This window comes from Borostomias antarcticus, assembly GCF_949987555.1.
Source record: "Borostomias antarcticus genome assembly, chromosome: 1".
Lineage (NCBI taxonomy): Eukaryota > Metazoa > Chordata > Actinopteri > Stomiiformes > Stomiidae > Borostomias > Borostomias antarcticus.
The window spans coordinates 23641010-23652061 of NC_140234.1; the positions used below are offsets into that span (position 1 = coordinate 23641010).

Sequence of the window (11052 nt, forward strand, 5' to 3'; positions counted from 1 at the left end):
GCTCGCTACTGCCACCTGCGGGATATTAAGGAGAGCGCATGTAGTTTACTGAAGACGGCGCAACGCTGCCTCAGGGCAGCACTCAAATCTAACCCAACCAAATTAATAGAAGAAAAGTAAGTGACATCACCCAGTGGAAAGAATCAACGAAATAAGTAAACATGAATGCTATTTGGATCTAAACAGACAGTAGGCACACACAGTGGAAGAATGTCACGTCAACTGTGACTGATCAAAAAGAACGGGAAAAATAAAGACACACACACACAAAGCTTGGCAAAAACAGCTCGTTAAAGGCAGACCTGGTCGCCTTGGGAAGACAGTTGAGACTCTCTAACTAGGGAGAGAGAATGAGGCAGAGCTGCATTCCTCCTGAGTTTTAAGAACAGCAAAACCATCTGACACATTCCCCCAAGTGTAAGAGTAGATGCCCTGAATTTGAGTGTGTGAGCCCACCAGAGCAACTTGCTGCTCATACTGGCTACTGTATTAGGAGAGAACCGAGAGGACAGAGTGTGAGATACTCAAATCAACATGTTTTATCTGCCACACTAGCAGAACACTTAAGCTACTCAATGAAGTTTTTGTACATACTTTGATTTAATTTGTTATGCTTTATATCTGTGAATTAAGTCTGAGGTAAACAGTTAAACAAAGATACCCAGAGAAAGCAGGACAAACATCAGATGTTGGATGCTTGGATCACAAGCATGACCCCACTCAAGGCTGCATTGTACTTGCTGGTACACAGAGTAGAAAATGGGAAAATAATTGGAGCTATAGAGTCAGAATGTGTAGGTGTTGGGTGTTGGGTGTAATACTGCTGAATGTAAAGGGACAGAGATAGAATCTTCTCTCCAAATCATCAGAGTCATCTCAATCATTTCTACTCATGTGCTGTAGTTCACCTCACTGTGAGTAAAAGTATAACTCATGCATTTACAGACCATCTATAAGTAGTCCCTCAAAAACGGTTCGATACACCACATCATCCACACTGATGAGAAGAGAGACCTTTTTGCATAATCGAATGTAAAGACTATGGTGAATATCACACAGGGATTCTATTCACTCATGGCATAGGTGAGCTAGTTACATTTTGACAACTGAACTGACAACAACTGAACTGGAAGCAGAACAGGTAAAACAATAAAAACAGTAGGACATAATGCTTAGTTGTGCCTACATGTTATATGGAAAATAGTAGCAATCCAATTATTGGTTTATGACTTACTGACAATATATGTTTTTTGTTTTGTTTTCAGAGGTCAACTATTTGACTTTGCAAATGGGCGTTGCATTAAATGTCGCTCACCCACGTTGTCGGCTCGCGACCCTTCCGGTCGGCTTTACAGTTCAGTTCCTGTTTCTGCACTCAGATGGAGAGCCGCGCAGTTGCCGTGGGTTAACTTTTACGTTCTTTGTGTTGAGTTGCCCTCCTTGTTGAAGTCATGGGGACCAAATTCAGATAGCAGCGCACGACTTGAACTACAGGTATGGGGCATTATGGGACCGTGAGACTGTTGAATGATCCGTTTTATCCACGCGGAACCATTTCCTTAAGTGACAGCTTGTAGCGCTTGCGAGCTAGCTAAGCTAAGTAGCCAGACAGCCGTCTGGTAGTGATGTGAGAGCAGGCTAGCTACTACTGTAGTTAGAGGGTTCGCACGACTTGTCTTATTTGATTTATATTCATATTGTGAGCTGTCATCTGATAATCAAGTTATTAAGATAAATAAATCAGCAAAGCTAGTGGCATAGTTTTTGTTGTTGATTACTGAAAACTACCGAACGACATTGATGTCACTTTGCCGTCACTCACGAGCTATGTCGCCTACATAAATATGTAGGCGGGAATAAACAAACGCAGCCAATTAGGTTCCTTGAATATTTGATCGACTGAAAACGCAGCCAATAGCAATTCTTAAGACGTGCGATACCGCTTTCGTGAATTTTGGACATAGGCGTCTCTTTCCGGCGCAGTGCACTGGGATGCTGATGCTGTGTGGTCTCATCTCTAGCAACTGACCTAACCATCACCACCGCAATGTTATATTATGTGCGATTACAGCAGTTCGTGTATTTGTATCTTGGCGGTCTGTTGTTGTTTTTAGCGGGGCTCCATCAGGCAGAGGCGGCCACCACGGAGATGGCCAACCTGAACTGGAAACCGTTCATCTACGGGGGGATGGCCTCGATTGTCGCAGAATTCGGTACGTGACGCACCATACCGTGCAGATTTCTACATTTCCATCGTTCGTTTTTTTATTTTTTTTATTTTATTGCCCCTGTCCCACATATTTCAAACGAACAATGACACCATTATAGACGTGCCATCTCGACAAAGACGATGCTTCAAATGATGAATGATGCATTAATAAGGCTCTTTCAAGTGGGTTAATGCTTCTTTTGCAACACCATGTAACCGCAGACAGTAGCCTAGATGTGCTGTTGATTGCACCTCTCCAGAAACAAATGAATCCCATCAATGTTATGCATTAATATCATGCATCAACATGTTGCCTACACTTCAATCTGACTATGTTGAGATCACTAGATTGATCCACTTCTTCACAACATTGCTGTCTTAATTGAGGGGTGTTAATGTGCTACTCTCTTTGACACCCTCATCTCTAGACTACTCTAAACCACGTTTTCCATGTATATTTGACATATTTTTAGACCCATGCGGTGTCTCTGTAAATGATGTCATTTAACCCATGCTGTGTCTCTGTCTCTAAACAGGCACGTTCCCCGTAGACCTCACTAAGACGCGGCTGCAGGTGCAGGGCCAGTCTCAGTACATGGAGGTTCGCTATCGGGGCATGTTCCACGCCCTCTTCAGGATCGGCAAGGAAGAGGGCATCAAGGCCCTCTACTCCGGGTGAGAGCACGGGGGGGGGGGGGGATACCAGATACTACTAATCCACCCACATTGCTGTGATGTCATGGGTAACATGATCCCTTTAAACCAGGCACTGAGGGTGGTAGAGCACATAGGGAGGGCAGACTGTGTCTTTGAGCTGTGTTGATAATAATCCTTAGTGGTCAGAGTGTAGCGTACTAGCTGCTATCTTACTCTCTTCCTTGACCGGTCACTGTGAGTGTGTGTGTCGCATGACAGTGAGGAAAACGCTGTGACATGACAACGCTGTATTAGACTCCTGCTATGGGTCTGACATGAATGTGGGTAGGGTGACATATCCACTGCCCTTGCCCAGTTAACTGCACAATGATCATGTTACTTGCAGCTGGCAAAGAGCATGCCTGCATACAAAAGGCCTAGACAGCCTACCTGCATGCTACAGTGTAGTGTTGTAGTACTCGAGACCGGTCTCAAGACCACCTTTTGAAGGTCTCGGTCTCGGAATCGACCTCCATTTTACTCGGTCTTGTCTCGGTCTCGGTACAAAGAGGACTGGATTTTATTTGGATTTTATTTCAAGCGCGGTCAAGACCACGACTGAGGGAATCTCACTCAATTCCCTGTGCATTGTCAAATGTATTTGCCGTCTAATTTATGTAAAACCTCCCGCTTCGAATGCAACCGATAACTTGTCCGATAAATTTGAGGTTTGCATGTTCCACGTTTTATCGAAAGTGTGTCATGCGGTGCGGAACCTTCACCGGACTGGTCCTGGTCTTGACTCGGTCTCGACCCCTCAAAGTCTCGGTCTTGTCTCGGTCTCGATACACTCTGGTCTTGGCCATGACTTGGTCTCGGGGCTTAGGTGGTCTGGACTACAACGCTACTACAGTACCTGATCAAAATAAACACATTTTGATTCTGATTGTGAAAAGCGGAAGCAACCTCTGGGATGTTTCAGTCAGAATTAGCATTAAAAAAGAGACGAAGCAGACGAGGAAGACTAGGGATGCCCAGATCACGTGTTTTGTGTCCGAAACCGATCACCGATGGTCTATGAGCCTTATCTGCCCATACACTGCCGATACCCATCATTTTGTTTTGTCATAGCAGCTGGTATAGCAGTACAGTTTCCATTTAAATTAGATTACATTAAATTAGATTTCATCCATCAAATTGAGTCCAGAGGCATCACAGATGGCATGTGTTACATCTGTCTCACACTGTACTGTTCCACAGCGCCGACATGTTTTAGGTTATCACGCATGCGACAATGAATCGGCTCACGTTGTTTAGGTTAACACGCATTTGACAATGACTCGGCCGCCATTGATCGGTTGTCGTGATCGGTGACTAGAAAGCAATATCGGAATTCCCCGATCTCGTATTTTTACCGAGTACCTGCCTGATTCCGATTGCCGGACGATTGATCTGGGCACCCCTGAGGAAGACGAGAGAAGATGTGTGGTTTTCTGTTGAACCTTGCCAAGCCCTGACTGGGAAGGCTTCTACCGAGGCCTCCACATACCACCCTCCATACCACCCTGCCTTTCGTTGTCTGTAAATAAACCATGGTCACGCCCCGGTAGCTCACCGGGTAAGGCGCGCACCATATGAAGGCTAGTCCTTTGCGCGGCGGACCCGGGTTCGATTCCCGGCTCGGGTCCTGTGCCGCATGTCCTCCCCTCTCTCTCTCCCACGTTACCTGTCTCTCTCAACTGTCCTATCCCCTTAAAGCTGAAAAGCCCTAAAAAATATCTTTAAAAAAAAAGAGACTCCTTCCTTAGGTTAAAATCTGAGCTACGTGATGGGCCTGTGTGTGTGGGGTGTCTTTTTCCAGTGTTTATTAATATCCTCTCCCCCCCCCCCCCCTCTTGGGGTGCAGGATCTCCCCCGCTCTCCTGAGGCAGGCCTCCTACGGGACCATCAAGATCGGCACCTACAACACGCTCAAGAGGCTGTTCGTCACCAGGCCGGAAGGTGGGCGTCGCCAACCCCCCTCCCCCACCTCCGCCGTCACATGTAGCGACATCACGCGGAATGCCCCGCGTTCTCGTCGGTTCCGCTTCATTCTCTCGCCGGTGCTTCTATTCTGGAACATTCTATTGTCCTTGTTCTAAAGCAGCAGTTTGGGGTTCTTGAGTCTCTCTCTGCCATGCTTGTAGCATGAGATAGTACAGCTAGGCCTAGCAGTGAGGTCATTTGGTTATCTGTGTGTTCTAACGAGGAAGTGGCAGGTTGGTTAAGAGGGGAGAGCATGAAATGATCCTGAGACGCCCTGAGACATCCTGAGAGCTCAGGTCAAAGGTCAGATGAAGTGATTTAATGTCAGGTAAGGCGATCTTCCACTGCCTCAGGACAGCGCCTGCTATTTTGATCAGGCTCGTCCCGCGCAATGATTTCATATTACAGTCATCACATCACACACACACACACATCCCAAAAAAGATGTTATCTTTTCGGCTGACCAGAGTATGATTCTGTGACTACACCCTCTTCTACCCATAAACATTGGCAGCAGTTTGTCATGGCTACACCCCCAACCCCACCACTTTGTAAAAAGAGCCGTCTCCCTATCCCAGCCAGATTCTCTTCAGGGTCTGACCTCATGAGCTCTCATTCCTGGGACAGAGCGTTCTGGTGGAGGGGTGGTGGGGGGGGGCTAGCTGGCTGGCTGACCAACCTAGAAGGGTAGAGAGAGAACACCCATTACCCAGAACATGGTTTGACCTTTTCACGAAGAGCTCCTTTCGTGAGTCCGTACTACACTCTGAGAAATTAGATTTAAATAAGGCCTGTAATTTTCAGACATGCAGTACATTTTGTGATTTGCCGTCACAACTCCAGAGGAGTTAATTAAACTAGAGAGAGAGAAAGAGGGGAGAGGAGAGAGAGAAAGAGGGGAGAGAGGGAGAGTTGAGGGGGGAGAGAGAGAAAGAGGGGAGAGAGGGAGAGAGAGAGGAGGGAAGAGAGGAGGGAAGAGAAAGAGAGGAGAGAGGGAGAGTTGAGGGAGGAGAGAGGAGGGAAGAGAAAGAGGAGGGAAGAGAGAGAGAAAGAGAGGAGGGAAGAGAGAGAGAAAGAGAGGAGGGAAGAGAGAGAGAGAAAGAGGAGGGAAGAGAGGGAGAAAGAGGGGAGAGGAGAGAGGGAGAGTTGAGGGAGGAGAGAGAGATTTGTGTTACATCATCCTCAGTACAGCCGACAGAAGAGCCGCCTCCATATTCAGATCCCAGGAAGCAATCTCCTCTGACACATTCACCGTCTCTCTCGCTCCATCTCTCCATCGCTCCCTCTCTCCGTCTCCACTAACATGCTCTGTCTCTCTCTCTATATCACTCCCTCTCCACCGACATGCTCTCTTGTCGCTCTCTATCACTTCATCTCCTCTCTCTCTCTCTCTCTCACGCTACCTCTTCTATCTCCATTGACATACTTTCATTTGTCTACCTGTCACTTCCTCTCACCACCTCCACCTCTCTATCTACACCTTCTTTTCCCCTCTGTCTCTCTCACACCCTTCTCTCCTCCTTTCTCTCTCTCCACTCCTCCCTCTCACAATCGGCCTACATCAAAACTGAGTCATGCACAAGAACGTCATTGAACAAGGGTTCTGTTGGTGCAGAATAAAACATTAGAATCAGAATTCGTTTGATTGCCATTGTAGGTTTTAATCTGTTTCATCAAGCTGCTAGTATGGCACATTTATCCTAATATACACAGGTAAGATGTTCCGATTAACTCAAATATTCAATTTCAGGGCAGTTATTTGGTTCGATATGTACTGTACATCATTTTTTTGCAACTCGGTGCAGCCATGTGTGATGATGTCATGGAAGATCCAGCTCGACTACTCTTGTCTGTTTGCCTCTTCACCCCGCATGCCTCTGCCAGGTTGGGCCACTGCGTGAGTGCTGCCAACCGCGTTAGGCTTGTGTTGGGGTCCAACACCGCACTTCTTCTTCTGCGAGGAGAGGAGGAGAGGGCAGACTTATCGATCACATTGATCACGGATCACTGTAACTATTGCTCCAAACTCTAGATCCTACAGTATCCTCCTCTTGTCACACCCCTCCTTCCACTCTTGATTCCAACCAGTAATAGTAATTAGCCTAATTACGGTAATGATTGTCTTGTCCTAACACCTCTAATAGGCTAATGGCTAACAGATGAATAAAAGTCTACATCGATTGATTTCACGCCTGGCGTTAGGAGGAGGCGTTAGGAGGCGGCTTCACTCCCCGACTTCCTGTGTAGCTGCACGCTAGTGGAAGTCTGACTTCCTGTGTAGCTGCATGCTAGTGGAAGTCTGACTTCCTGTGTAGCTACACGCTAGCGGAAGTCTCCAAGCGAGGCTCGGAAAAGGATGACCCCGCCACAACGGCAGTCGGGTGTAGTCGTCACACCTGACGACTTGGCGCTAACGATTCGCAGAGTTTCCCGCTCTGCGTAGGCTCGCTAATCCTGCTGCATGTCTGCCGTTTAGACGGCGGTTTTCTAATTGGTGGATCGCGTAAAAACGCATAAAATCAAGCACTTAATTCCGAAGCCTCTTGGTAGCCTCTGGTTTCGTGGTATCTATCTCTGTCTTTCCTAGTTTATCTGTGTGTGAGTGTGTGTGTATGTGTGTGTGTGTGTGTGTGTGCGCGTGGCGTGCCCGTGCTGTTCGGTGATGTCCAGTAGCACCTGTAACAGCATGTGTGTCCTCCGACAGACGAGACCATGGTGATCAATGTCTTCTGCGGAGTGGTCTCTGGAGTCCTGTCCTCTTCCCTGGCCAACCCCACCGACGTCCTCAAGGTGAACACATTTAGATACTGTACACGTGTTGAGTAACGTTACATCTGACGTTCAGCTACCCCCACCCCAACTTTCAGCACCCGGTAAGGGTGCATATCAATACAGTGTGTTGTTCTTCATACAGTACAGTGTGTTGTTGTTGTTGTGTTGTTGTTGTTGTTGTGTGTTTAGATCAGGATGCAGGCCCAAGGAAGTCTGCTGCAGGGTAGCATGGTGTCCAACTTCATCAACATCTACCAGACCGAGGGGACCCGGGGACTGTGGAGGGTGAGCGCGTGTGCGTGCGCGTGTGTGTGCGTGTGTGTACTGTCTGTATGCGGGTGCGCAGTGTGTGTTTTCGGTGGCCGCGCCACTCAAGACCGTCCTCTCGTCATCCGCAGGGCGTCATCCCCACGGCCCAGAGAGCAGCCATCGTGGTGGGGGTGGAGCTTCCTGTCTATGACATCACCAAGAAGCACCTGATTCGCTCCGGCACGATGGGAGACACGATACTGACACATTTCATGTAGGTTTCGGGGAAAGGAAGAACAAAGTATGACAAAGTAGTGCTTTCAGAGTCAATACTGTCCCTGTGAGTTCAAACACAAACCTGTGGTTTACAGGGCGTACTGCTGTGATGTCTGCTTGATGTTCACCCATCACTGTGTGTGCCTGTCTGTCTCTTTTCCTGTCTCTTTGTGTGTGTGTGTGTGTGTGTGTGTGTGTGTGCTTGTGCTTGTGCTTGTGCGTACATGTGTGCGCGCGCCTGTCTGTTTTCCTGTCTCTTTGTGTGTGTGTGTGTGTGTGTGTGTGCGTGTGTGTGCGTACATGTGTATGCGCACGCCTGTCTGTTTTCCCGTCTCTTTGTGTGTGTGTCTCTTTGTGTGTGTGTGTGGGTGTGTGTGTGTGTGCTTGTGCGTGCATGTGTGTGTGCCTCTCTGTTTTCCCGTCTCTTTGTGTGTGTGTATGTGTGTGCTTGTGCGTGCATGTGTGCGCGCGCGCCTGTCTGTTTTCCCGTCTGTGTGTGTGTGCGTGCGTGCGTGCGTGCGCGTCTCTACAGTTCCAGTTTCACGTGTGGCCTGGCGGGGGCGCTAGCCTCCAACCCGGTAGACGTGGTGCGGACCAGGATGATGAACCAGCGGGTTCTGTCGGGGAACCCCATGTACAAGGGCACGCTGGACGGCCTGATGCAGACGTGGAGGAACGAGGGCTTCTTCGCCCTCTACAAGGGGTTCTGGCCCAACTGGCTCCGCCTGGGCCCGTGGAACATCATCGTATCCTTTCAGGCGTCCGGCTAGAACCACGGAAACGCCAACGCCGTCACACTAGCTCCTCACGGAGAGAGAGAGGTGGGGGAGAGAGAGGGAGAGGTGAAGGAGGAGAGGGGGGAGAGGTGGGGGAGGAGAGAGAGAGGGAGGAGAGAGGGAGAGGTGAGGGAGAGGTGAGGGAGGAGAGAGAGGTGAGGGAGGAGAGAGAGGGAGAGGTGAGGGAGGAGAGAGGGAGAGGTGAAGAAGGGGAGAGGTGAAGGAGAAGAGGGGGGAGATGCACAAAGCCTAGAGTAATAATCATGTGGATGGAGATTCTCCGTTGAGAGGGGTCCTTCACACTAGTCCAGGCTTGCTTTGCGTCAGGGAAACTACTCTTCATGTGTTGGAAGATAAAAGTCCATTGATATTTTGCTCTATTGCAGGTACCTGTAGGTACAGTAGGTACAGTAGAAAGAGAATTAATCAATTACTGTTATGAAAGGAGGGCCTGACAAAAAACACTGGTGTAGCTGCTGTCCTCAACCCTGGTTTCAGTTCTTCATCACCTTCGAGCAGCTGAAGAAACTCCCCTTGTAGTCGGAACAGGAAGCGATCACTCCAGGAAGTGGACTACAGTGGGAACACCTCCTGCCCTTTCTACTCATCATATTCACAATCCCTCCCAAAGTCACTTGAACCATATGTTTGCACACGCTCATCCAGGGGTTCAATTCATTTTAGCTGACCTTTTCAAATGATTGTTTTCTTTTGTAAAATTAAAAATGTATTTTTTTTTTTTTTACTATTCACTCAACCGCCCTTCATGCTTGTCCAGGCAGCTAAAGCTAGTGTACGGAAGCCTGTGAAGGCCAAACAACAGATGATTATCTTGGTGTGTGGCTTTCCAGATTGTTGCCACAGCTTATTGAGCTGTTGACCGTTGGAGGAGGACTTGTTTCAGCCAGAGGAACAGACCTGAAAATGACTTGAGCTTCTTTAGGGAGAGGTTTGAAATGAGCTTTCCTATTTGTGGCTGATCGTAGTTCTAAGCGCATCTGCACTGCATGGAACGTGTGCTATTTAAAAGGCTGGCTATTTAAATGTTTAGGATCTGCGTTAGTATGAATGTCTTCACTGTTTTTGGTGCGAGCGAGTCTGGGGACGCCGTGTGACCCGTTGGGGGCTTTGGGGGCCTAGAGAGGGACAACTGGGAGACCGTGCTATGCTGAACAGTCAGTAAGGCTGTATTGAACTTCATCAAATGCAGTTTTACAAGGAAAGATGACTGTTACTGCCATTCTGAGCCAGCTGGCTAGTTTCCAGGTTCGGTACCGGACGGTACCGTGCGGTCCGTAAGCCTAGATGGAGACTAGTAAAAGTTCACTTAAATCCAGTCAGTCCAAATCTGAACCAAAGCAGCCAGAGAAAGAGAGACTTTCGTTCTGCGTTCATTCGCTCCCCCCTATCCAAACACTCTTGTTGTTGACGTACAAAATCATACTCTAGGAAAATGTCACTTCCTGTTTTATTTGTGGATGTTTTAGGAGAGAACTTCAATTCGCCTGCTGATCCATACAGGACAGGGGACCTACAGTACCTGGTTGCCGTGGTAATTCCACAACCATGCGTACATATGTAAACATGTACAGTATGTGTACGATGGATGTGTACAGTCTCAGACATGTCTAGTAGTACATATCTACGAGTTACTTCAGAACTCAACTAATTTGTGTGTTTTTCTCCTGATTAGAATATGTTAGAATATGGTCCAATGTTTTACTGTATTTTAGGGGGCCATTGTGCCAAAGCTCTTACAGAGTTGAACCATGGCTGTGAAACTCCAGTTAATAGGTCAATGAATAGGTCAGTTGTCAAGGTACCAGGAGAAATGCACTGTTACCCATTTCCTCAAACCTTTTTATGATGATGATGATGATGATGATGTTAGTACTCTACTAGCCTCGCCTCTTGCGTAACCCATGTCTCATGGCCGTGTTGGCCTCTTGCTTATACAGATAGTGCTACTGTTACCGTGTACAGTAATATTTGCAGAGATGTTCCTGATCTCCTCTGGTCATCAGCTTTGTCGTTCGCCCGTCAGGGTCGAGAGAGATGTGAACGTTTAAAGATTGAAACAGGCGTCCATCCATTTCACTACAGGTTTGT

At 47.9% G+C, this 11052-nt stretch overlaps 1 protein-coding gene across 1 annotated transcript; it reads left to right on the plus strand.

The window, feature by feature from the left end:
- Positions 1-2127: 2127 nt before the first annotated feature.
- On the plus strand, positions 2128-9674 carry slc25a14 (solute carrier family 25 member 14). The gene is made up of 8 exons (XM_084443278.1): positions 2128-2213; positions 2746-2884; positions 4752-4846; positions 7575-7660; positions 7832-7927; positions 8041-8165; positions 8700-8913; positions 9442-9674. Exons 1-8 carry the CDS (start codon positions 2150-2152, stop codon positions 9481-9483), a joined length of 861 nt encoding a protein of 286 aa, XP_084299404.1. The 5' UTR covers positions 2128-2149; the 3' UTR covers positions 9484-9674.
- The last annotated feature ends 1378 nt before the right edge of the window (positions 9675-11052 follow it).